At 41.0% G+C, this 27,221-nt stretch overlaps 1 protein-coding gene across 2 annotated transcripts in view; it reads left to right on the top strand.

The window, feature by feature from the left end:
• The window catches only part of rhbdl1 (rhomboid, veinlet-like 1 (Drosophila)), a 63,207-nt gene that overhangs the window by 12,020 nt on the left and 23,966 nt on the right, over positions 1-27,221 (top strand). For both annotated transcript variants that reach the window (XM_084741308.1, XM_084741309.1), the window contains exons 2-5: positions 2-160; positions 12,506-12,730; positions 13,622-13,770; positions 13,914-14,026. In XM_084741308.1, the coding sequence (XP_084597434.1) occupies positions 2-160; positions 12,506-12,730; positions 13,622-13,770; positions 13,914-14,026 (646 nt within the window). The remainder of the gene's footprint in view (position 1; positions 161-12,505; positions 12,731-13,621; positions 13,771-13,913; positions 14,027-27,221) is intronic.

The raw sequence follows: 27,221 nt of genomic DNA, 5'->3' as shown, positions 1-27,221 counted from the left end.
GCTGGACCCAGAGAACACCGGTTTCATCGCAGTGGAGAACTTCACCAGCTTGGTGGAGCACCATGAGCTGCAGCTGGACCCGTCCAAACTGGACATGCTGTTAGCCCTGGTCCAGAGCAATGAAGAGGGACAGGTGTGCTACCAGGAGCTCATCGAGCTGGTGAGTGCAAACCAGACACACACACACACACACACACAGACACACACACACACAGACATACATTTACATGCATACACATAGTCATGCAGAGGGAGTCGCATGAGGCATTTCATGTCCTGCAGCACAAGCACAAATTTCCACACGCCCACCTGCTTTTTTGCTGGATTTCAGAAAGGTTACAGAATTGATTCAGACAGAGGCAGCGAGCTCCGCAGTGGCGAAAATTGACTCTAGCATTCAGGTCGTTGTCCTGTAAAAGGGGGATCAATCTTTCCAGTTAATGTGTCGGTAAATCCAGACACTTAACCTCACAAGCCGCGTAACAGCAAGTACAAGAAAACACCCACACCAAGCAGACAGAGCCACAGTATTAAAGAGATGACTTTTATTTATCATAACTGATGCGTTCAAGCACAACTACTGCATATTCTGAAGAAATTAATGTTATTAGAGAGGGAGACTGGAGACAGTTGCAACATTTTTCACATTTTCCTTCATAATTCACAGACTACTTGAAATACGCAAGCCATTTTTGACATAAGAAACATATACATGTGCACTGATTAATTATTCACCATCATATTAGATTTAATGTAAGAAGGCAGAGTACTGTAATTGCTCCAGTAGCGGGGGCAATTGTTACAGTAGTTGGGGCAACACTGAAAAAATAAGTCATATTAATCCACTATCTCAAATAAAAGCACACCAACAATTAAAGGTGTGATGATAGCAGCTTTACAGCAAGACTGTCGCCATGTGATGCCTACTGCATGGTCTAGCTCATTACAGTGATCACCACAGATTTTATTTTGAAGGGTCAGGAGTTTTTACAGTTTTAGATCAGCCCATATAATTATTAATACACTTACTACTCTCACACAACACAAGTCTGGATCACAGCCTCTGATTTGTCGACAGACTCGACTCAAGGCATCCTGGGATCGACAACAACAACAACAACAACAACAACAACAACAACTGTTTTCAAAATGGAAAAATGGGTGAATAACCACAGAAGACATTCAGTGTTTGATTTATGACTATGGATTTATTTTACCATGTCTCCATATGTAATCTTTTTACTGTGGTAATAAAAAAAAAATCCATACCATCACAGTCCTGCCTCCAAGTAAGAACATTGCTGATGTAGCATCTAATATTACTGAAAATGTTTTTGTATATGGCTCAAATTCTGTTAGATATCAGGCATTGTTTGCATTCAAAGTAAAAGTCTGTTTCTGTTTTTGCAGAAGACTGTGCAACCATTCTAGGAGTAACTAGATTTTAATTATTTGAACTGAGTCAAAATTAATTTTACATGAACACAGATAAACAAGGTGCTGTGGCTCCAAGGCAGTTGTAACACAGTATTACAACTGTCCCTGATCTTGCAACCGAGAGTTTGTTCATGTTTGTTTTTAACCAGTAACCAAGAGATAAAATTGGTGTAAGCCTAAATGTGCATCTAAACTTAAGAGGAAGCAGAAGAAAAATTCTGCACATCCAAAAAGTAACTTTCATACCTTTTGTTGAAAACATATGCCAAGGTGAAATAATCCTGCTGTCATCCAGTGAGAATCCTACTGAGCATGTGCATAGTACTCTAGCTTGTCACTCTAGCTTGTTTCTGATTTGAGTAACTTAATGTGTTACAATCCCCCCCGGTTACAGTCGCTCCCGGTCTCCCTTAATGTAATGGCAACAAGACCATCGTACACAGTGTGTATGATTATATCCTACTAACTGCAGCTGTTTTTGTCCTTTGACTCTGCTTTGAATGTGAGTCCAGGCTCTTCATTCACTGCCTCTTCACCTATCAGTGTTTACAATTGTGCTCCTATTAGAAATTCATGTAGCGCTGTATATATGAAAGGCTGATTCTCTCCAAGCGTGTGGATGAGCACCTGCCTTCGCCTCCCGGCTCTGCACAGGCGTAAGCAGCAAGATTAATTCAACGCAATGCAATCCCCGGCATATTGTCACTTCTTAAGCTCATTTCCACCTCTCTTGCTCTCTCACTTTATTTATCTGTCTCTTTTCTTTCATGCGCCTCTTCTTCTCTCCTCTCGTGTTGTGCTGCTCATGGTTTGTTACGAAGGCCACACGAGGCCACTCAATTTGGCGCGGGTCTCATTTCTGGAGTCTCTGCCACGACAGAGGCAACAGTGTAGAGGTGCTGCTCCCAAAGTGCAGCCTCTCCATTTCGCCAGCGCTCTTTCGTGGAAGTGCACAGCTATCTTCCTCCACAATTCCTGAAGTGTTGTTCTTTTTTTCATTTTTTTTGATCCATCTCATTTCAGGTGCATTTTCATCTTCAACCCTCCTCTCCTCAAGCCATGTAATATTACCCCCTCTTTTCTGAACCTGCCTCCTTGAACCCTCAGATCTCATTTCCCTCTCTTTCATTCTACACTCCTTGTGAGCATATGTTCGGTGGGGGGAAAAAATGCTGCCTCGCCTCCGACGGCATCAGGGAGACACTTTTAAAATTGCCCATCAGCCAAATGCAAATTGCCTTCGATTAGCCCAGCATTGGTAGTAGCAGGCCATAATCTGAGGCAATTTCAGAACGCCCAGCCTCACAGAGATATCGACCCCCGGGTCTGATTTTAAAGATTTGTCTGATGCACACATGTGATCGCACATCGGCCATACCCACATCGTTCTGTGCATGCATACAATTTGCATATATACAAACGCTCTCAAGCATTTTATTATTAATTAAAGCAGCCACCCACTTCCTGTCTGTCTGCCTCACTACTCCCCTCTCCCTGATATTCACACAGTGTCTCTAATGCAGACAGACTCTCATTCATACACATGAGCGCTGCCAGTACAGATTTGCTGACTAATTTGAAGGATATTCGAATGTTAATATGAACCTGGACTCCTGTTGCGCAGCACATGATGCGTGAGCTCTGCTGGTCTCTGGTCTTTGGGATGTGCTCCAGGCTGATGCTGGAAAAGTGCTGCATGTAGCATGACATTTTCAACCAGGTCATTGACTAAACACCTCCAGCCATCTTTCTCTCCTCCCTGCTCAGCTGCTCTTTGACTTTTATCATTTCACCTAAGTCTCCTCTTTTTCTTTAATTCATCTCTTCACTCTCTTAAAGTCCACATGAAAGAGAAACACAGAGTGCTATTTGCTTCAGCATTTTACGTGTTTCCTGTAAAAACAGGCAGCTAGGAAGGAACTTGTCATAGATATTGATTGGCATTTACAGTAGCCAATAGCGCTGAATGAGCATTAATGCTATGACACTACGGCCGTGCAGCTAGAGCGGTCCATTAACCCCGGTGACTCTTCCAGACTGGAACTCTCAGTGAGCACAGCCAGACTGGGACTGAACACCACCAGCGATGGAGGTTTCATGACAGAAAATACAGTACAAAGGTGGTTTTCTAGCTGGTTTGGCTCCTGGAACCCCGGGGCTGAGTCAGCTTTCTTGGCCGCATGGGTAAGCAAGCTAAATGCAGTTAGCGGTTAGCCACTTTAGCGATAAGTAAAACTGCCTTTCCATCAGGAAACTTAAAACTAGTGTTGCAAAAAGTCATTTGACCCTCATTGAATGCCGATCGTAACCTTTCCCACTGACTAAAAAAACCAGATGTCAGTGGATGTTTTTGCCCAGTATAAAAGGGGCTTCAGTTAGCAGAAACTCTGTAAATCCCCCAGAGCTAAAGATGAGCAGCCAGAGGACATCAGAGGGAAAACAAGAAAGCATTTTCTCCATAAAATATGATCTAGTTTCAAATCAAATAAGTGACACATTAACACATTAGCTTGTGTTTTTGTGCAAGTTAGAAAGTTAGAAACTTTTGTACATTAACATCAATCAGTGAGGCCTGGCTCCCAGCCCATCGTATGCTCCATGTAGCTAATGTTTGTTGCTGAAGAGCCCACTGTGAAATGTCTCATGCATCAGCTGCTGTCACAGATACCACATTCACCACAGGTTGTACCCTGCTGATGATGGGTGGATAACATGACATTGTTGGTTGAAATTCACTGGTTCTGGCTTACTTTTTTTAACCTTTATTTAACCAGTCAATTCAGTAAGAACAAATGTGTAAGCACGCTTAATATTTAGTTTTACAGGAAGAAAACATGAATGACATGAACACGAAACTTTTAATTTCATCACAATATGCTTTTTGCCTCACCGTTCACTTCCTCCCTCTCTGTCTATCTCCATTCACATCTCATTGTATCTCAGGCAGATTTAGAAGCACTCTACAGTTTGTGACAGATGACAGTGACAGTCATGTTTTGATTTGTGAAGTTCAGAGCTGCCATTATATCATAGCCGGTGTCTCTATTGATTTGTGGTCTGGTCTCGATGGAAGATGTAACCTGTACCATACTAAAATGCACGTAGCAAGTTGCAGAATATGTGTGAGTGCATTGAGTCCATGGCTTTTCGATGCTTGCAGCCCACAAGCTGTTGCGATTTCTCTCGTCTGTGTCTCTAACGGATGTGTACAACATCTCTGGTTTGTTGTTCTACATTCTCTCAGCGCAGCCGTGAATCCACGCTGCTTCTCTCGACCTCAGTGGGTGTAAATGTTTGAATCGCACTGTCAGGCAACAGCTTCTCTAGTGTCTGAGTGCGTGTGCGCGTGTGTGAGTGTGCAAGTACAAGACCGTCTCTGACATCGTTCATGTTCAAGCCATCTTTCATGCAGGGCGATCTTAGCCAGAGAGCTCCATCAGTTCAGCCAGAGGGGTGAATAAGTAACGCTCTGCTAAAACCTCTCTTGGGGAACTGTACACACACACACACACATGCACACACACACTCACTCACTCATACATATACAGTCACAAAGAGTCTAGGTGTGCATCTGACTACTAATCCACAAAATCCCACACACACAGCAAGACAAGCAGCACACATTGTACATGCGGTGACACGTTTCCACACAATTACACACTGACATTTTGTCGATGCAGGAGGCTGAGAGACACCCGAGGTGTCAAAGTTCACACTTGGTTGGGTTTTGGGTGGGGGAGGTGATTCTGAGATGGACCAGCATCTGTTTATGAATCAAGGGTAAAACCGGGCCAACCTGAAGTCGGACATGTTCCTATGTGTGTAATTGCACGTATCGATTTCTTTAAAGAGACTCCTCTGATGCTATCATGTACCAGCTGTGTAATTGAAGAAGTGTGTCATTGTTTTCCTTCGGGTGGTAATTTGGCTAATGTTCGACGGAGATCCAAAATGGCTGCCATGGTTAATTACACGGGCGGAGGGTGTCTTTCAGAGATTATGGCGGGGGATTCTCTTTGTTCAGGTTGAAGGATTTTTAAGACTGTTGCTTTTTGCCTCATTTTTACCCTTCTGCCCAAATGTTGCACTTACATTTTCTGTTCCCTCAGGAGGTATAGTTAGAGAAACGCTTATGTAACATGTATTCAAATGTTCTGCTTTAAAACTGGGTGATTCTTTTGTCACATTCGAAGCAGTGCTGGAAGAAAGACAGCACTTACACAGAGCAGAAATGAACTTCAGTTACAGTCCTGGCCAAGAGACACTCTGCAAGTACTTGATATACAGTGTTTTAAAGTTTTCAAGTCACATTAAGTGCCCACAGTGCGTCTGTCTCCAGGGACACAGATGCGACCTGTCAACATCACATCCCACACCAAACTCCCGTCAAGGCTTTCTGTTTTAGACGAGTTGCCGGCTAAAAGTGCTGCACTTTGCTTAAGTGTTCTGAAGTGAAGGTTTGTTTTTGGGTTTTTTTCCCCTTCCCTTCGAGTTTTAGCACCGCAATGATTAAAGCATGAAGCAAGGCTGTGGCCGCAAACTGCTGAGGGGAAAAAAAAGGTGGACTCTCATTTTAAAAGGATTTGGGCAAGAAAGAACCTGAGTATCTGGGTCAGGGTAGAATCAGCAGGGGCTGAGATCCGCAGTGATTTAGATTCTGCTGCGAGAGTACGTGAGTGTATGTGTGAGACGGGGACAGAAAGCAAGGGAGAGGCGGATTTTGGTCTTCTGAATGGCTCACGACTTAGATAGTAAACGGGTATAGTGACACTCTCAGTCTGGTGGTAGCGACTCAATATGTAAGCTCGGTTAATTGGCACAGCGTTCTGATATTCTAGCAACGATAAAATATTTGTTGTGCGTGTGTCTCAGTGCGTTGTTAGTGAAAGATGGTCATAGGTTTGGGCGGTTTCTTTTTTTCCTACCTTTTTACCTTCCTGACATTTTAGTGGTAGAGTTGGGACCAATACATGGCCTTTATCAGAAGCTGATACTGATGTAATTCACCCATCGGATATCGGACTAACATCACAGGTCCAATTACCGTCAGTCTTATGCTTCTGTGGGTAACTTTCTGTCTCGACCGCAAGGGACTCAGACACATTTTTCACACTCATGTTAAGTTGTACAGATTTTTGTTCCAGCTCCCATGCTGCTCGCATCCCAGGTGTGTCTGAAGGTCATTAATCCAAGCTGCAGTGTTTACTTAGATTCAAGTCTATTTTTATGACAATATGCGTGCATATGCGAGGCTGGTGACCAGTAAACAGGCACTGAAAAACTATTTTATACACATTTTGTAGACTAGGCAGAATGTGCTCCAGAGCCAGAGAGCAGTTCGCTCTGCTCCAGTTTAATCCCATACTCTCCTTTCACTTCACCCATCAGCTGGCAAACAAGACACAGGAACTTTGTGAACTTTTTCTGCAGTTTTTTTGTGAGCACACAGTACATTTACTGTCAACAGACAAACTTCACTGCTAACCTTAAATTCCTCTGCTTTGATTGTCAACACATGTCTGTCCTGAGTGCAGCTACTGGCACTCTTTTTGTTTCTGTCTTTTGCTCATCCACGTGCACGCAGACACACACTTTCATTCTTATGCCACAATTCTATACACTGAGTTGATGGAAAAAGAGATCAGGAATATGCACACATATCAAAAGAAAACGCAGATTACACAGAAAGTTCGGCTGCTCATTTGCTAGTGGACACTGTGAAATGCAAAGATAATACATAATACGTGTCAAGTTTTTCACATGGTCTAGTGTTAAACATAAAAATAATTAGAAATAATAATATTAAATCACAATACTTAAGAATTGCGACACACATCAAGTCGGCACCCAAGTATCGTGCTAGTATTGAATCAGTAGATAAGTGCGTTGTCTCAGCCGTAATATATGGATAAATAAAGATTTGTTTTGTACCTACGGTGCAGACGTCTGAATGGCCTTTCAACCACATTTTTTGATTGTTATTACTAATTAGTACTGAGCTGTGAGGTATTGACCATGTGGTGTGGCTAATTAATCCATCAAGGACAATTGACTAGAGCTGAGAGCAGCATGTACAGTAGGCAACACGCAGCTACCAAGAGGAGGAGGATGGACCCTTGCTGTTTGACACACACACACACACACACACACACACACACACTGCTGTCAGTTTGGCCCATTCAGCTGTCCCTAAAGGGGATACTATCTTTATCTTTGTGCTCTTAACCTCAGCATCAATTATTCCCTGGCAGACGTTGCCTCGTCAGGGAACTTCCACCGTTAGCGATGCACAAGTCAGAGGTTTCCCCCTCATCCACCGTTTTATGTGATGTCATGTGATTTTCGGTGCACCTTGCCCCGTCGCTCCCTTTGGCACGTTATCTCAAGTTTTGGCTCATGTGTGCCTTATTGTCTTGTTCGCTGTCTCTCTCCTGTCGTCACTTCAAAAGGCTGCTAATGCTCACTTTAGAGGCGGAGGCCCTGCATGTCAGGGAAGGCGAAGCAGAGTGACAGCTATGCTCAGCCGTGTCTCCTGGGAACAAATTCTTGCAGAAGAGGTATGAATGGAAGAGAATGCAGTGCAAGGTGGAGAGGCGGCAGGTGTTGTCAGCAAGCCAAACTCGGATGAAATAAACTCAGACACAGAGACTTTATTTAGAGAAGAAAGCCAACAGAGGAAGAAAACACCATTATATTTACATCCCCTAACCTCTCTCTATCCCACCTCTTTTCTTGATATAAACACATTTCCTCTGTTTCACTGTGATTTCAACAATTTGAAGATATTTAGAAAGTAGATGTCTCTCCTTCACTGTCCATTGGTGGCCTCCAGAATCTGTGAATCGAACTCACCCAGGCAGGCATCTCATCTTCCCGTCTTAATTTCCCCCTCTCTGCCTTCTAATGTCCCTCTACTCCTCTTCTACTGCTTTCAATCCCTGCCTCAAGTATAGCATAATTGCATTTTCCAGGCCTGATTTCCATACTAAATATGCATCCCTCCATCTGCAGGAGAGCCAGCAGCCCAAGCTCGACATCGTTCTGGTTATCACTGTGCAACAGGCCCATGCACCCTCACTATACAACCACCAGTGTCATAATTACCCACAGTTAGGGTAGTTACCATGTCCTGCTCTGCTAACTTCCAAAAAGGATTATCACATTTTTTTTTTGTTTTTTTTTTCCTGAGTGATTTCTTGAAAAAGAAAAAGAAATGGTAGCTGCCCCATTTGTGGAGCGATCAGTTCATTATTTCTTCATTATTTTCTCATTTGTTTACAGTCTTTGTCCTCCAGTATATTTAGCTCATTAGCTTTTATAGCTATTGACCCACAATTTCTTTCACTATGTCCCCCGCTGTGTCCACATATAACGAGTCTGCAAGCAGCAGGACCTGGCTAATGAATTACGAATGGTGTACTTTAATGGTGGGTTGTACTTCCTACAGTACAGACCCCCCTCTTGAGGTTTCAGTACACTTCATATGAAGCTGCCATATTTTCTGAGGTTACTATTATAAGCAACCTATACACAAGTCCCACTGTTGTCGATTCATGCTGTTATCGGCAGCTGCTCATGCCCACATGCCCTGTTTCCCTTCCATCACTGCTTTTCTTGGAACCTATTTTTCATAAAGTGTCACATCACATCATAACACATAATTTAGAGATAATCACTAAGTCAGCCGTTGTTCTCAAAGGAGTTGTATTGTTAGAGCTTCACCAGAGACTTCAGGCATCTGGCATTGCCATTGAGTATCATCCATTAAGTAAATCTTTACCTGTGAAGCGTGCACGCTTGTTGTCTGTAAGGAAATGCAGATATTGACTCTAAAGGATCCCCGCTGCGGGTAGCTGGTCGCACAGTATTTTCAGTGGTAACTCTGGTGGAAAAATAACCCTCTGTGTCGTTATCCTGGCGGTGCTCTGCCTCGGTTGTCAAAATAGTGGCATTAGGATAGTTTTCATCCTAAGCCTCTATTAAGGAACTTATCAAGAGTTGGTCCCGCTGGCCTGCAGGCTGCTGCAGAGCTTCTGCTCACTAAGCAAACCTGGAGTCTGTGATAACATGAATACACACATACACACACACTTTCACTCTTTCCATGGAATAGTTCCTCATAACAAAGATTTGCTTTTCAAGGGCAAAATCACTTCAACAGCCCATTTGTTAAGATGTCTGTGCAGCAAGCAGCAGTCACGCTTACATTTTGTCTATATCAAAAACTACCTGTACATTATTTAAATTTCTCATCAGCCATGAACATTCAGCTGCACTTCTCTCATCTTTCATGTGGCAAATAAGTGATCACCAGCTGTTTATACAACTAACATGGCTTTGATATTAAATATTGAAAATGTTTGTAATGATAGCTAAATTAAAGCACCCATTATGGATTTATTCTGCATTAAAGAACCAGTATGTAGGATTTAATGGCATCTAGTGGTGGCCACCTGCACCCTCAACTTCCAAATGCATTGGAGAAACTATGGTGGCTGCAAAACATGCGAAAGCGCAAAAGGGTCATATCTCCAGCCAGTGTCTGGTTTATCTGCTGAAACATGACGTTGCAACATGGCAGCCTCCACAGAAGAGGATTTGCACCTTCTTTGTATATAAATGGCTCACTCTAAGGTAACAAAAAAAAAAAAAAAAAAACAATTCAAGTATTATATACTTCTGAAAACATACTCCAACAATGGCATAGCGTCAGATCGAACTGTAGTTTGGAGAATCATGACTCCTCTACTTATGAATGTTATTTTTCATTCCTGCATATTCTGCCAATAAATCCTCGTAAGTCTTACACACTGCAGCATTAAGTACTGTTTTTACCTCTGAATGCATCATTTAATATAAAATCTGCCCCACAATGCTGCATAATGCTTTCAGTACTAACATCTGTCCTTTATCTTTGTGTCACACAGATGGGACTGAAAAGACCGTCAATATGTGAAGAAAAAAAAACTTGAGTAGTTTTAAAATGCTGATTAATTGTATTGTGTGACAAACTTTTCTCAGTCATTTCAGCCCCCTTCGTTCCGAAATATGATTTTCTTCAGTCATGACATACAAAAAAGGTTTGAAAATCTTGAAGTAAAGTTAAAAATACATACAAAAAGTTCCCATTCTGTAAAAGAGAAACTTCAGTGTTTATTTGAAGCCTCTGAACACTGTCCAAAACACAGAAAATGCCTTAAAAGAAGATAACTGTAACCTTTCCCCTGACTATTTGATGATAAAATTAAAACCTGCATAAACCGTCATGCTACCCCTTGTGAAATCAGTGCTTTATGAATGTTGGCTCCCCATCTACGATGATTAGTCACACTGATGAGCTTCCCTCAGATTATATGAAAAGAAGCTATCCTCCTTTGCTGATGCTTGATCCACTTAGCATGAAGAAAGTTATGGATTTAATTGCTAAAATGAAAAATTCAGCAGCAGCAGGCGATGATGAGATCTGCTCATCCTGGGGAAGGTGTTCTCCAGCTGCTGACAGCAATGCTCATAAAACAACTCGAGACAAGTTTATTGCAAAAAAAAGACATTAAGTCAACAAGGAGCAAAAAACAAACACAGAAATTAATGCAATGTTGTCTGCTGATTCCTGAAAGTCACAAAAAAATTGTCTGTCAGCTGAAAGAAATTGTTTCTCATTTATTCTTAAAACATTTCTTTGGAAATATGCTTATTTTCTCTCTCGCTGAGAGATGGACAAGAAGATTAATGGCACTCTCATATCTGTCTAGTTAATATAAATAGCAAATAAGGTACCATCATTGCCACATTATAAGTAAAGACAAGATTTTGAATTTTGCATACTTCATTGATCTTCATCATGTAAAGCTTGTGTTTAAATGTTTAAATGGACTTGCTTCACAGTCTCTCTGTAAATACTTTAAGAAACTACAGAGCAGATCCATCAGTGCAGCTTCAAGTGACAACTATAAAGCTCCATTCTGTAAAATGTCTTTTGCTTTTTCAGTGAAACGATGTGCTGTAAACATTTAAGAAAGCTACCAAATCCTGGTTTAAGTTTTTACTTAGTTTTATGATTTTTGCTGTTATTAGTTTACCGTCTTTTTATTTCACTTTTTCAATCTCTTAAAATCATAAAAGCTCCTCTAGGGACAGCTGTTGCAAAGGGGCGCTACAAACACTATTTGGATGAGGTCTTACCTGTATCTGTCCCTATCAAAAAAGGTAAATAATAAAATAATATGAGGCTAGAGCTAGCGGTTGGTTTAGCTAAGCTTAGCATAAAGACTGGAAACACCTTGGCTCTGTCCAAAGGTAACAAAATCCGCCTACCAACACATCTTAAATTCACAAATAAACACATTATATCTAGTGTGTTTAATCTGTATAATAACCCAAGCATAAAAACTGACAAGTTGTAGTTTTATGGTGGATTATGTGCTAATTATGTCACTATTTCTTGGCCTAGAGAAGTAAATGCCTGGCTGGGAGTGCTGTCAAGACTTCTGGAAGTGAAATGAGTTTTAACGTGTTACTATGCAAGCCTTAGAGGTGCTGCTAGGCAGATTTATTGGCCTTGAACGGAGCTGAGGTTGTGGTTTCAACTTGTATCCAGTCTCAATGCTAAGCTAGGCTAACCAGCTGCTGGTGGTAGTTTCATATATTGTGTACATACATGAAAGTGGTTCTGATCTTCTCATCTAAATCTCAGAAAGAAAGCGAACATGTGTACTTCCCAAAATATTGAACTGTTCTTTTAAATAAAAATGAAAAATGTCTGGGTATAATCAAGTGGTGGCAGATAGAGGTTTCTGGTGCAGCCTTACCTGCTTCCAAGGTGCATAGATGAGGGGAAAAGGGATCAAGAGGTAAAACCGCTCCTGATGAAGCAACAAGCCAAAACATATTGGTCTGAGAATAAAGTTGTGACCTCATCATCATCAACCATGGCAACTCCACAAAGAAAAAGTAAACATATAAGGTCTCATTGGTCTGTAAATGTAAAATGAGGATCCTAAGTTGGCCACAAGATTTTACGCTGAACTCTTGAGAATAATTCATTCATGTATTTTGACCTTTTCCTCAGATGAGCAGTAAGCGCTCCAGCAGTTTCCGACGGGCCATTGCCAATGGCCGCCGCACGCTGCAGAGGGAGATCCTGCTGGACGAGACGGGGCTGGGTCTGTACAAACGTTTTGTTCGCTATGTGGCCTACGAGATCCTGCCCTGCGAGACGGACCGACGCTGGTACTTCCACCAGAACCGCCTCTGTCCCCCGCCTGTCTTCATCGCCATCGTCACCATTGTACAGGTGAGGTGACGTCATGAGCCTGAATTTAGACTATTCTACTGACTCAGGTCTTCCTACAGCATATCTGGCCTGCAATATTCTACTTGGGTATGAGCTACTAACCCACAGCACTGACTTTAGGCTGTTCTGTTGGCTCAGTCGTTCACTTCAGACCCACTGAAAAGATTTTCTGCCTTTGATCACACGCTTTTACTGTGAGCTCGATATGAGCTGGTAACCCATTTGGGAGTCAGGGGCTTAGTGGGTGCATTTAATGCCATTCCTCCAAGCTGAAACCCTCAGTCTGCCTGCATGCAGGGTTTTTTTCAGACACTGATTTTGGAACTTGGAAACCAGGTCAGTGAGCACCCTGGCCTACACAGTGGCATTAAATGACCTATTATGTTCATTTGGAAAAAAAAAAAGAAAGCCACTAACACAAACGCCCTCATGGACCACTGTTGAATGGTTGGGGATTAAGCATCGGAAATAACCTACAGCTTCTTAACAAAACTTCAACCTTTTCCCCTGAAATCATCATAATTCTGAGGAAAGAAAGCCAAGTGCTCTCATAATGCCTCCAAATGGCACTGAATGGTCTGTAATGACAATGAGGATGTGATAATAACGGTTCAGATTCATTTTAATTCACGGAGACAATGAGTCATTATTCTATGAAAAGAAATTAATGGAATTGAACCAGATGTGCCGTTTTTTTTTTTGGTGCGGGCAGTAATTGTCTCCACAAGTCTAATAAGCATCAGCTGAGGGATACAATGCAAGACAAGAAGACATCACGTGTCTTTCATAAAGCACAATGGGTTTTGTTTTGCCGCACAGTTTCCACCTTTATAGCAGCAAGTGTGTAATTGGTATACCAGCAGGAACATGTCATTTCTGTGTCTGTTGCAGATTATCGTGTTCATGTGCTACGGCATCATGCTAAACAAGTGGGTGCTGCAGACCTATCAGCCCGACTTCATGAAGAGCCCCCTGGTCTACCATCCTGGCCATCGTGCACAAGTGTGGCGCTTCTTCAGCTACATGTTCATGCACGTCGGGTACGAATCTCCACTTGTTGATTGCTGCAGGACAGGTTCAATCGAGATCCGGTTGGTTGTTGCAGATGTTGCAGCGGTAGGAGATGAGCAAATATCATATGTTGTCATTTGAGTCTTGTTGTCTTTCTGTGCTCTCTCCTCAGTTTGGAGCAGCTGGGGTTTAATGCTTTACTGCAGCTGATGATCGGCGTTCCTTTGGAAATGGTCCATGGCATCTTACGAATAAGTCTGCTTTACATGGCAGGAGTGCTGGCCGGTGAGTGTCTTTAAAATATTAGTATTGTATAAAGTAGGAGTTCCTAAAGTGGGAGCCTCAAGACATTACTGATTTCTATATTTTTACTGTCCATTTTTATCCACATGAAAAAATGAGCTGACATTTGATTAACCACACAAAACTTTCTACGTTACATTTGCAAACATATCAAAACGAAAGGACTAAGAAATAATGCTGCAGCCAAGATTGGTGTTGAACAAATCATGGAAAATACATTTACATTAAGCAAACTTTTGCATATTCGTGTACTTGTGAAAAGAAAAAAGGCCATCTGTATTTAGATTATTTTATCATTAAGAGACGGGCAGGTAATATAAGTTTATAAGTATATAAACTATAAGTATAAGTATAAGTACATATTGAAAAGAGCAGCATATTCTAAACTAATCCTAAACTTAACTATTACACATTGTTTATTTTATGTATGATATTTAGTCTGCACTGCCATGAAGCCTAAAACAGCTGACTTCTTTTAATTCAAGTAATTGTGATTAAACCCATGTAATGCAACTTATTAAATATTTACTTACACAACTTATATTTATATTAGTTCATATACTGTACATCACATATTTTACATCAGTGTTGTTTTTAGTCAGTTCAAATATATTCTTATAACATTTTTTGCTGAAAAGTGTGTGTGTGTTGTGCGGGTGGACTTGGGGTGAGGTGACTACACACACTTCAAGATATTGTTAGCAAATGTTCAGACACTTTTAGATCCATCTGCAATGCAATCTGAAAAGTGCTTTCCCTTTTTAGAACAATGACATAAACAGAAAAGGCTATTTATTCTCTGCTCTGCCCTTTGTGTGTATTTTTGCCAAACCGCAGTACAGTCTCAGTAGCCCTGGCCAAGACTTTGGAGGCATTGATTAAAGTCAAATTAGCAACTTGAGATGTGAGAACAGAGTTGTAGTTGAGAGATGACTAATCTCTATAAACAGACATCCGCAAATGAAGGCAGGTACATTTAAAAAAAAAAAAAAAGCTCATAAAAATCTAAATTGCTGTCAGACGATCGCTGACGGCTCAACTGGCCTAATTCCAGTTTGGGCCCTACATCCTGCCTCACTCCCATATTGAGTCATATTGTCATTCCAAAACCAGTCAGCCTCAAGAGCAAGTGGGTTATAAAGCCCTGCAACACCGAATCCACACTGATGCAAGCTAACAAACCATATTCCCCTCAGGTGAAGCACCTCTTTTGTGTCCAGGATGGAGGAAACTCTACATCCTTACAAATGTTAGTTTTGTGTGGTTATTGCCAAAGGAATAAATAACTTGCTTGACCTCAAAGAGACATTTGACGGACTGCTTTCATGCACACATGATGAAAAAACACAGAGATGTGGCCAAAGATTTGTCAGGGGTGAGTTTTTATTTATTCAGGCAATCATTTTTCCTTTGACAAGCTTACTGTGACATGGATGTCATGAGTGTGCCATGTCACTGCCACAAGATTGACAGTGTATGTACACCCTCCCTTTTATTTAAGTGACCCTCCACAGCAGTTACACTCAGTCACGGAGTGGGAGTGTGTAGGGGCCATTACCTGCTTGCGACCAAAGCCTGCTCAAACATGATTGGTCAAAAACACTTGGACTACAAACAGAAACCAGGCCGCTTCTGAGACCAAAATCTTGTCCCCTGCCCATAGATGCTGCATTCATATGCAGATCTCTGTTTATAGAGATTAGTCTGCAGTATATCTGAACTGACCTATTTTGTTTATTGTTTCATTACTGTTTGTACAATCTGTTACTCAGAGAAATGGTCTATTTGTTTTGTTTTTTCATCATTCATCAAGTTAAAGGTCTTGTATTGCCTCTCACATTTGTTGTATAAAAGCACCAAACGCATCTCCAGTGCGACTGAATTTGTTAGCATCTTGTCCTCAAGCTGACATCCATGAGTAGGCCTGTTTGATGGTTTTGATAAATCCGACTCGGCTGGTGGCCCAGACCTTTGACAAAATACGAGTCACCAAACCGCATGCGGCGGAGTGACTCACTGGGCCCAGAGGTCTGGCTGCAGCACTCAAGTCTTTGTTGACGAGAAACCTCATTAACTTTCATCCTCCTCCGAGCCAGTTTGGAGATTGGAAATTTTAAATCCACACTGATTGCTGGATGTGGTTCCTCACTGCAGTTTTTTGCTGTTAATGCGTATTTTCAGAAGTCATATCAACACGGCCGCATAAACCTCTTTTCTCTTTCATCTTCGCTGGGAACAGTTTCTGTCTTGGATCTCGTAAATCTCTTGCTAACCATTATTTGATTACTGTCGAGAGCAATAGTCTAATTCATATTGAGTTATATTCATCCATTTTCAGTAACGTGATTTTTAGGCCTTCTTTTCTGTGTGACTAAAAATACAAATTCTTTATTTTTCCTATCCTGTCCTCTCTGCAATGAAATTGAGCTAAAGCTGCTCAAAACTCCTCATGCTCTGTAAAAGTCAGACCCTCACTCCCCCATGCACACATGCACACACACTCTTAACACTCATGAATTATTGTAGCTTTGATTTACTTTAGCAATGATGACACAGAGAGAGAGAAAGCAAGCGAGCATGGGACTTTGAGGAGGAAAAGTGGGAGAGTAATGCAGGGTTTCTCTCTGGGGAATCAGCCGGAGTGCAGTTTGAGATGCTGTTTGGAGATTTAAGCTGCAGCCTGAAACAGAAAGGAGGAGAAGCAGTGAGGAGGTGGTGATATTTGTACCCCTAGAGCCTGGAGCTGAGCTGCGTTCATTAGAATTTCTATGCCGGAGTTACATTGCAGTGATCAAAAATTGAATCGGTGTTGTACAAGTTGAAGATGTGTGTAACTGTCTGGAATTAAATTTGAATTTTACTGCATTTACACTTCCCACATTATATAACCACCGGTGTAAGCTAAATCAGCATCGCAATTCTTTGCATCAACACTTGGTAGATTTTGAGTTTCAGCTCTTCAGTCTGACAAATGAAGAAAAGAGGAAGGAATCGGCTTAATTCCTCCTGAACTGTGAGGAAGAGCTGAGCTGTCTTGTGGTCACAAGATGATGAATGGCTTTTATTTATGATTTCACTGTCTTGATTCTGGTTGATGGAGGTGAAATGGGAGTTGTGTTGGCATGAATGTTGTGAAAGTAGTCCATTAGAAAGCAAGTTGGGAAGCGCACTTGGGCTTTTTGTGTGTGTTATGGAGGAGTTGAGGGGTGTTTGAACTGGCTAATAATACCTCTTGTTGCTGACCCATACTGGGGTTGTGTCAACTGACATCTTCTGTAATACACTGACTATTGATAACTACCTCATGCAACCCTATATCATATAATCTGAATAATCTCTTTAATGACACATCCATGGTTAAAAACAATAGGCAAGTCCACTTGGTCAGTTGTCAGCAGAAGGTTTTCAAAAGACACTCACGCTGTATAGTGAGGTGGAGATATTTTTTATTTAAGTCAACATAATAAATGTGCAATGCTTCAAAAAAGCTATTATTGCAAATGTGTCATTTCAGAATGAATGTATTACAGGACAACCACCATGACATTGACATTTGAGATTTGGTAGCACGCGATCATGACCACCTCAGGATGGATTGTAATAACTTTGAGACAATTCAAATCACACCTGGTATTAACATGTGTCTTGAGTGGTCCAATCACAAGTGGACAGCTCTGAGTACATGAGTTCACACCCTGGCATTACAGTGTGTCTCCAGATAAGTCTCGAGTGACCACTTGCAATCAGATCTTACTTCCCTCTTCATTTCTACATGCTAATAAACACTTGGGCTAATTTGTCCGTTGAATGTTCATTACTGTCCATTTGGATGTTCAGTATGAAGATTCAACTATTCTTTTCTTTTTAGGTTCATTGCCAAACTTAACTCTAACATCAGCCTAACTGAGCCTCATGTTTTACCTACAATGTCAGCAGCTCAGTAGGAGAAACGCTGTGATTTTATACTGGAACTCTGAGCAGGAAAGACACTTTTACTTTTTCTGACTGTGAGTGCAGACTTTGGTTCTATGTGTTGTTTCACTCTTTCACACCGTTTTGCCAGTTTACCCTCAGTCTTTATAAACTTAGGATTGTGAATGTGACAAATCGCCCGGCTCTTTAGATTACTTTAGTGAAATTCTTGTTTTTATTTTTTTTTTACTCCCTCCCCATTCTGTTGCCCATGGCTGTCTCATGTTTATATTCATGCCGTCTTATTCTAGCTCATGAGTTCAATCATGTTGGCTGCTGCTATCAGCTCTCACAAGCATGTTGCTTGTTATTTTTGTGCAGCAGCGGAGCTTTCAGGTTATAGCTGCACTCAGTGTGTGCGTGTATGGAGCAACCCGCTGCAGGTATTGTACCTTCATGTGTGTGCCTTTACACACTGCAAGAATTTCTGAACTGCAGGGCATGCTTTCAAAGCCAAAAACATTTTTTTTCTTTTTAAAGATTCCTCAAATACTGTAAAACTATGAAACTGTTCTCACAGATATACATATCTCACGTGCCTAAACATACATCTCTGCAGTAATTATCTTGAAAATGATGAATGCTTCCATTTAAAAAAGAAGATAAATTATTTTTTATAAGGTACAAGGCTTTAATCTGGGTAGGTCAGGTGGTGTTATGCATATCTGTAAGCCTTGGATATGGCCTGATTCTGACTGGTCCCACACAGTGATGCACTCTCTGAAAACAAAGTATGACATTGCACATTTTGTCCTTGGATGTGTGCTGACAAAAGAAACAATTCTATAATTATTTTCTGACAGCGCTGTTCAGACTGTGAAAGGTCCTTGTCCTTGCTTACTTTGCATCCACTCAGTAATCCTCCATGGCTCTGCTGTACTAACAGCAGCTGAAGAGCTCCACTTGAATTTCCAAATATGAACAGTCAGAATTTCAAACTATTTTGACGGGATGAATGTAAAATGTTGAGTCATGTTCAACATTTCTGCCCAGCTCCACATTAAAGACAAGAAACAGGATTCCTTTTTTTTTTTTTTTTTCATCTGTCTCTTTCCCTTCTTTATCTTCTGGGGCTCCTTCCCTCGGGCCAACAGTTCCTTCAGCTTCTTCATGTGCTTCAGGACATCAACAGGTGCCAGAACACCATGTTTTTCCTCATAACCCCATGTGAGCCTCAGGGTGTCTGCTTCCTCTAACACCTTACATTTGAGACAATCGACATCTTCCAGCAGCCTCTCATACAAGCGAAACAGAGTCTGTTGTCTCACCGTGTCCCGCTCAACTCTGATATCAGTGAGATGATGAGGTTTTAGTGTTGACATACTATTTTTTCCTGCTGTTTTCTGCCTGTCAAAGTAAATTCTTCAATGTGGCAAAGCAAAGACCTTGAGTAAAGCTTTCACTGTGATATCAGCAAATTCTAGTGGAGACAGAATCCGTTGCTGGTTTCACATTTGGGTTGCGAAGAACACACGTTTGAGACTTTATTTAGACAAACAAAAGTGTTAGTGTGTGTCACATGTCCTGCATTTTGGTTGTTTCCCAGTCGTCCAACTCTCTCTTTCCTGTGTGCAGTTGCAGAAAAATAATCTTTTTTAAAAATATCTTAATTGGATTTTGTTTTGGTTTATTTATTTATTTATTTATGTGTTTATTTTAATGGGGACAGAGACATACGCATTGAATATTCACTGAGCTGAATAATACCACAAATCATGGCATTTAATTTGCAATGCTTGTCCCCAGATGGGCTTTTAGAAAAACAAATACATGCATAGTGCAATAAAAAATACAATAAAAAAGCAATAAAATACATATGCAAATATACACAGCAGACAACAAGCAGAAGATAAGAATGATAATAAAAGTCCCATAAAGCAATACAAATTCCTAAAGATAGACACCTCATTTCACCCCTGGCTACGTACCTGATTATACTTGAGGAGCTGTTTTAACTTGGAAGTACATTTACTGTGCTTAGGAACAATTTTGAGATACTTGTACCTCATTGTTTCCATGTTTATGTTGCTTTGTACTTCTACCCCACTACATCGCAGAGAGTACTTTATCTTCTATCTTTAATTTCATTTATTGAACAATTAGGCGGTATCTATTTTTTCATACTTTAGTATCTTCCTGATATGTTACCAGCGGTATATGGTATTATGGTGGTATTTGTGTGAAACGTGTAAAACAGCTTTACTTGACTCTACTTGACGCTACTCTGTTATCTGTGGCAGAGCTCATCATCATAGCAACACTATTCTCACAACTGGGAAAAAAAACACACGTCTTATTTTGCTCAAACAAAAGTCCAAAACCCAAAGATCTTCACTTAACAGTAGGTTTCATCAACTACTTTGTGGGGCCCAGACTTTCAAATAAAGAAATCAAATTCATTTAGGCCCAATTAGCCTATTGTAGTTTAATATTTCACTTTCTTACAAAATTTAAATTTTAAATTTTAAACACAAGAAATGTAGAAAAACTGGATACCAGAGCAGAAAATCCTCTCAAACATCTGACAGGTAGACATTTCTGTGCAGTCCAGATTGGTAGGAAATGTTAATCAGCTTAAACCTTTTTGTTTTGTTTTGTTTTTATATTTTGAGTGGGTTTCATGCCTTTAATGATAGGACAGCTGAAGATATGACAGGAAAGGTAGGGAGAGAGTGGGAGAATGACATGCAGCAGAGGACTCAGCCGCAGTACATGGGATGAATGCTTTACCATCTAAGCTACCAGGCCAACAATTATTGAGCTGCATTGTTATTGTGCATGTGACACCTGTAGTTAACTGGTGGAAACTATTGTCATTTTAATTAATACGTCAGGCAATACTTGGCCTTTTCCCATCATTCTGTGAGCAACAGTGCTTTGATTTTATGCTGAACACAGTATGAGCCTGTGATCACGCACTGTGAGAGGAGATGGTCACTGGCTGAGAGGCGTGCAGCCTGTGGCCTGCAACTCTTCATCCAACGGCTCACTGTGGCTGCTCCGTCTTGTTCCATTACTCCAACTGATCCGATGTCAAAAAATGTCAAAAATGGCCGTTTTCTTGTTTTGTAGAGGACTTTTTGATGATCAGTAGCAGAAAAGCTACGATTACTGAAAAGCACGTTGCATTTCTTGTGACTACTTCATAATAAAAGTCAGCTCATATTTCATCAGTCGCTTTTAATGTGACACTGCAGCAGGAGGAAATGTTTGGTTTGCATTAGCAGTAACTTACTGCAGCGTTTTTTCCAGGAATGTCGACACTGACACCCAGTATGTAATACAAATATATAAATATTGCAATACTTTCATCAGTGGCCAGTCTGCAAGCTGAATAGGAAGCCTTTTTTTGGCTGGTTGTGGCTTGTGGGCCGCCAGCTGATGATCTCTGGCGTGCAGTGATGTATGGTAAAAACATGCAGCAAATCCTCTCATTTGTGGAGCTGGAAGCTGAGAATATTTGGTGTTTTTTGCGATTTGTGAATACTTCTTCTACCACTGTCCCTGGATAAATAAAGGTTTTTTAAAAACAAATCCTATATATTCACCTGAGTTACTGAACTGGAAACCTGGAGGGGTTTCACCGTGTCACTGAGCAACTTAAGAGCAGGTGGATTGGCTCGCCAACCTATGGGTTGAATTATGCAGTAGGATTTTCTCCTCCTTGCATGTAGAAGCCTGTTAACAGAGTATAAAGTGTTAACTGTAATAAATAAACCATCCAGCCAGTGGTAGAAAACACTGCTCACACTGCTCATTGGTGTCCTCAGTCAAGAGGACGAAGAGACATGTGGCCCGATGTCATTTGTGGCCTGTTGGGAAATTGTAATGGAAATGTGATAAATGACTGCATGTCAGTTTAACCTCATTGTTGCAAGCCAGTTGATGTTGTCATTACTGAAAAGCGCCAAGCCAAGTTACATGTAATGTTTTATCCTTCAGCAGTTGATTAATGTTGTTCTGATATCAGGCAGGACGTGTCGGTGGCGGCGGTGTCAGCGTTCTGCTCCGGCCTTGAGACTCGCTGTACTGTTGGTCCTAATTTAGCCTGATGATTGTTTCTGTATTCTCTCATGTTAATAAAAGCCTGTTCAGTCTGTAAATGACTGGAGGTCTTCAGGCCTGTTTTTGTGTTCTGCCACCATTTCCAGGTTCCTGTTATATAACTGATTGATGCTTTTTAAAAGAGCACTGCACATATTTAGGCAGGGTAAATATGATTATATCTGCTGGCAGTGAATAAAGGGACTTGGTGCGTGGCCAAGAGTGACTTTGTCCATCATCCATTTTGCTGATGTTTGATGTTTGATCGAGGCTCACAAGCTGGGATTTACTCCATGGAAACTCCAGATGCCTAGAAATACAGCTTTGGGGAAAATCAATTAATTCAAATGAGTAATTGAAAAAAATTAAAAATGGGAGGTTTACTACTTTGATGTTAGATTTCCAGTTGGATCCAGGTTATATTCACAGTCATTTGTTGATCATTTTTTCTCTGTGTGATAAAGAAGTACAAAAGGTATGAAAGGAATTTGTGTTTCTTTTTAGGTCTAGTGTGTAAGATTTAAGGGGATCTGTTGTCAGAAAAGGTCAGGAATGGAACTGAGTATGTTTTAATTAGAGTAAAATCACCTGAAAAGAATAATCGTTGTGTTTTATCTACCTCAGAATGAGCCATTTATGCCTACAGAGGGTGCAGTTTGACCATTTTGTACCACCATATTTCTGCAACATACAAACCAAACACTAGTTCTACAGAGGGTATTTGTTGTTTTTTGTGAGGTTTGCAGCCACTGCAGTTTCTCCTAATTAACACTACAGTAACAAAAGCTACAGATCAATCCTCATGCAATCATGTAAGTTAGCTAACTTTTTAAATCACTGTTAAATCACTTTTAAATTACTCTCCATAACGGCAAATTATTTAGCTACTTATTATTGAAACTAACTGGCCAATTAGCCGTAACAATGGATTGTTTTGTAACTTCACAAGCCAGAGACTCTGACACATCATCCAACCTCAAAAACCACTGGTGAAAGTGCAAAGGGTGAGCCAAATTAAATTTAAATAATTAAATTAGCCATGCGGTTAACTTGTCAGCTACAGGTAATAGCAAATGAGAGGAGCTGAAAATATTCAATGCAGTATTTTTACTCCATCTGTCTGTAAGCTAAGGGGTCTATGGCTGTTGAAGACCCCTGTCCCACCCTGAGGGTGAGGGGAGCGACATCAGTTGGTTGTGATCTACAGCCTCAACACTAGATGTTACTAGTTCCAACAGACTGGACCTTTAACACACTGGAATGAAGATATATCATGAGTAGAGTGGAAACATTTTTTTTCAAGGTCCTCTTACTATCTTTCTTCTAGAATTTTCATCTGCAAATCTGAAACTGTCTTTTTCATTGTATGACTCTTCTCTTGCATTGAAATACAGTTGAAAACTTGAGGTGTGTTGTTGTTGTGCTTTTTGAAACTTTCTTTTACTTTATAGTATAGTTTAGAGATTTTCAAAGTGGGAGGCTAGCCTCTCCACAGGGACTCAAAACAGTTTTAGGGAAGACTCAGAACATGGAAGTAAAAACAAAATTACATAATAGTTCAGCAAAACAGTATTAGGGTTTTGTTTTTCCCCGAGTCAGAAATGCCTTTGTTCAGACCATTTTTATGTATTTGAGTTAGTCTGAAGTTATGTAAAACAGAAATATTAGGCTATCTTGGCTCAACTATTGAGTGTCGATGGGATATAAAACACATAATCAATATCCCATAGGCATCCTGGAACTGAGCGAAACTAAGCAGGTTATCTACAAGTGGCACCATTTCCCAGCCTTGTCTGAGGAGAGTCCCACAGTCTCAGACTATGAAAACTTGGTATAGTCCAATACAGCTTTATAAGAAGCTCAAAAACAAGCAAAACAATTTTGCTGAAAAAGTTGGTTCATAGTGGGGCTCAAGAAACTTGGACTGCAAGCAGATGGTTGTGGGGTTTTTTAGGGGAAATGGGAGTTTTGGGTTTTTCCTGGAGAAACGTTGTGACAGATAAACCACGCTTCACGCTGCATCAGCAACTAAACTCATTTAATGAGCGAGAGATTGAGATAAAAAAGACAAGAGGGCAGAACAGGATAGAGGAAGCATCAGAGAACAGAGGGCTTGATGAATAACTCTCAGTGCCAGAAGGGCATGACTCTCCGACTCCCCCACTTTGGCTCTGACTCAAGTCAGCGCTGGTGTGGGAGATTTTATCAACCTGCTGATTTTATTGGCTGAGGTGAATCTGGGAAGGTTTGTGGAGAACAGGAGGTGTTTTTAGGACCGTGAGAGCTGTGGAGTTGACTCTATGTTCCAGCCGAATACCAATTATTTATTGCTTGCTCTTACTTTGAAGGCCCATTGGTGGATTGTGTGACTGTGCAACAAGGTCAAGTTTCTGTCTTTTTGCCCAACTTTAGCTGTGGAGCTCTATATGTGTACAAACCGTGGTGTTGTGTACAGCGCTGAAGAGTCTGGTCCTGTATTTCTGATGTACTCCCCTGGTGCTGAGCTGAACTGAGGAGGCAGGGTGACCTTGGTGCTTTGCAGAGGCTGCCAGCATGATTATGGTAATTCCCAGCCCCCCCATCCCACCACACCATAGTCAACTCTTCCTAGGTGACACCGAGCTCACTTCCCCTACAACCACCCCCTGCAGCCTTGCTGATAACAACACCGGGGATGATGAATATTTCCACTGTAGTGCAGCCTAATTGAAGGTAGCCCATTTGTGTGGAGCGAACTCACCGTGTTTATGGGCGTCTATTTGCATCTGCTGCGTGAAGCCAATCCAGGACAGCGATATTAGCGAGGCACTCTGCTGGAGTTAGAGAGGAGGCTATTTCTCTGCTCGGTTTATATTACGTTTATGTTGGTGGTTAGTTTCAAGGTTCTCTTCGCTGTACCCATCACTGTGGCTTTATAACCTTGAGCACAGAAGTGATTTCATAGTCTTTTTCATTGAAAAATTTCAGTGATTTCCATCCAAGGTCAGCCATTGTACTTGTTGGATGAAAAGCAGTCGTGAGTGATAACCGCTTTGGTCGTGATGAGAATTTATTTATTTATTTTTTTATTACAGCTCTTCTAAACAACTTCAGGATCATGAGGCGTATTTGGACGTAGTCTTGCTAATCTCTAAATTTCGTCTCTTTGCCTCTTCAGTTATAGGCGGGCTCATATGCCCGCACACGCTCTCCCAGATCAGATATGATTATACTCTTCTTCTAACGGGTGGTGCTGTGCTGAGCGGTCTCCTCTCAGCAGCTCTGAGGATGTAACTTGTGGAGACTATTGATTTTTCCCAATGCCCCCTGGGCCTTAGGGGAGCATAAATATTATCATATTTTTCCCCATGTGGCAAATTTGGACAGGGCAGAAAACTGTTAGAATAAACAGAATCAATCTCTAAGGAAACCAAGGGCAAGGTGTGTTTACACTGGCCATGTTGGCACACAGTGAAGCTGATGAATTGTATCCATTCCTCCAGGCCAGAGCTTGGCATCAATGGTGCTGGAGCATTTTCTTTTTTCTGGCTCTTTAGACAAGAGAGGTCCTGATTTATGTTGTGTTTTGACTCTGAATGTGTGTCTACGCTATTGAAGTTGTTCGTCTAATGATCTGCTTTGACTTCGGTGCAGAGGCGCAGGTGAGTGGTTGATACTGCGGATAAGTGAAACTTTGCAAACTGCGTCTTTCCCTTCACATCATCTGAGGGGTTTCTTCCCTCCCGCCCACACTCCACCAGGGCACGAGGAGATGGATGAAGATGTGAGATTGGATGAGGACTGATTGTGAGTCATGCTGCTCCACTTTAAGGAAAGCATTGGCGACAGAGATGATATTTCCCTTATCTTTCTGTCTGGATGACACAGAGGAGTCCGTCTCCTTCCCAGGTGGAAAATATCTTTAATAGAGCTCCACCAATCTGACAGCACTATTATAGTAGAAATGAGGCTTTGAAATGGACGCCACTCTATTAAATGACATTTGAAGCTATGAGCTTTTCAAAAAGACTATAAAGTAGACAAAAGCCCATGTGACAGATGGTCTGGCTCCGGTTATGTCACCCTGACATTTATTATTTTTACTTCGGTCACCTGCAGAAGTCAAATACGATGACTTCCAAATTCAAATACCAATGTTTCATGAGGTAGGTGCTAAAATTATTAATCAATTGTCTGTTGCTAAACAATTAATTTACAACTTTAAAAATCAATACATTGTTGAAGTTATTTATTTAACAAAAATGTGAAATATTTGCTGTTTCTGTTTTCTCTATGGTGAGGACTTCCTGCTGTTGTCTCTGTTATTTCAGAGTTAATTGAGACAGACCAAATGAGCAATCAGAAGATGTCACCTTGGTCTTTAATTGTGATGGCTGTGCAAACATAACTGTCATCACTGGCATATGACTTTATTGCAGATATATTGGCAGGAGGTGAGTTGAGGGGGGATGCCATTCCCTTTTTAGCAAAATGACTGAAATAGAGAGAGAGTGTAGGGCCAGAGGGATTGTTGAGTTGAATGTGTTAGTCTTGTCTGCCTGATTCATTGATCCTTTATCTGATTGAGGTTTGTGAACTATGGCCCTGACTCTGAAAATATGGGTGAACTGTAAGTGCAATTTGACACATCCACAAGTGATTTTGAGTTTCATGCCTCTGAAACTCCAGTAGCCTAACTGTGCTTTAAATTGATAAATCTATGGTGTTGTCTGCGGTGCTGAAGTAACAGACATATTTATAATTACTCCTTTTTCTGACAGTCCCGCCCTTCTGTCAGTTTTGTCTTGATCTAAATACTCTATTCTACACTGTATTGTGGCTTATCGTGTCGCCTTCTTGATCAAAGTGACAAGTAGCAGCGTGTAGTTGCAGAAGAAGAATCATAGAGACACACTGCTCCCTGTAGCACTCCTATAATATTTCTATGATCATTCAGTATTGTCTGTGCTGCTGAAAATACACCCTTAGATCAAGGCAAAATATTTTAGGGAAGATATGAGTACAGATTTTATTTTTTACCTTCATCCTCCATGTTAAAATTTAAAAAACAAAAGACTCAATATGGGTATTGGTTAATATGTCAGCCAATAATTGATGATGTTTTAGGTTATTAAGAACAGTGTCACCTTTACATTAGTTTGTACCAGTTTCTTCTACAAAA

Source organism: Lutjanus erythropterus, chromosome 17 (genome assembly GCF_056507025.1).
Source record: "Lutjanus erythropterus isolate fLutEry1 chromosome 17, fLutEry1.hap2, whole genome shotgun sequence".
Taxonomy (NCBI): domain Eukaryota; kingdom Metazoa; phylum Chordata; class Actinopteri; order Lutjaniformes; family Lutjanidae; genus Lutjanus; species Lutjanus erythropterus.
This window is presented reverse-complemented; position numbering and strand designations above follow the sequence as displayed.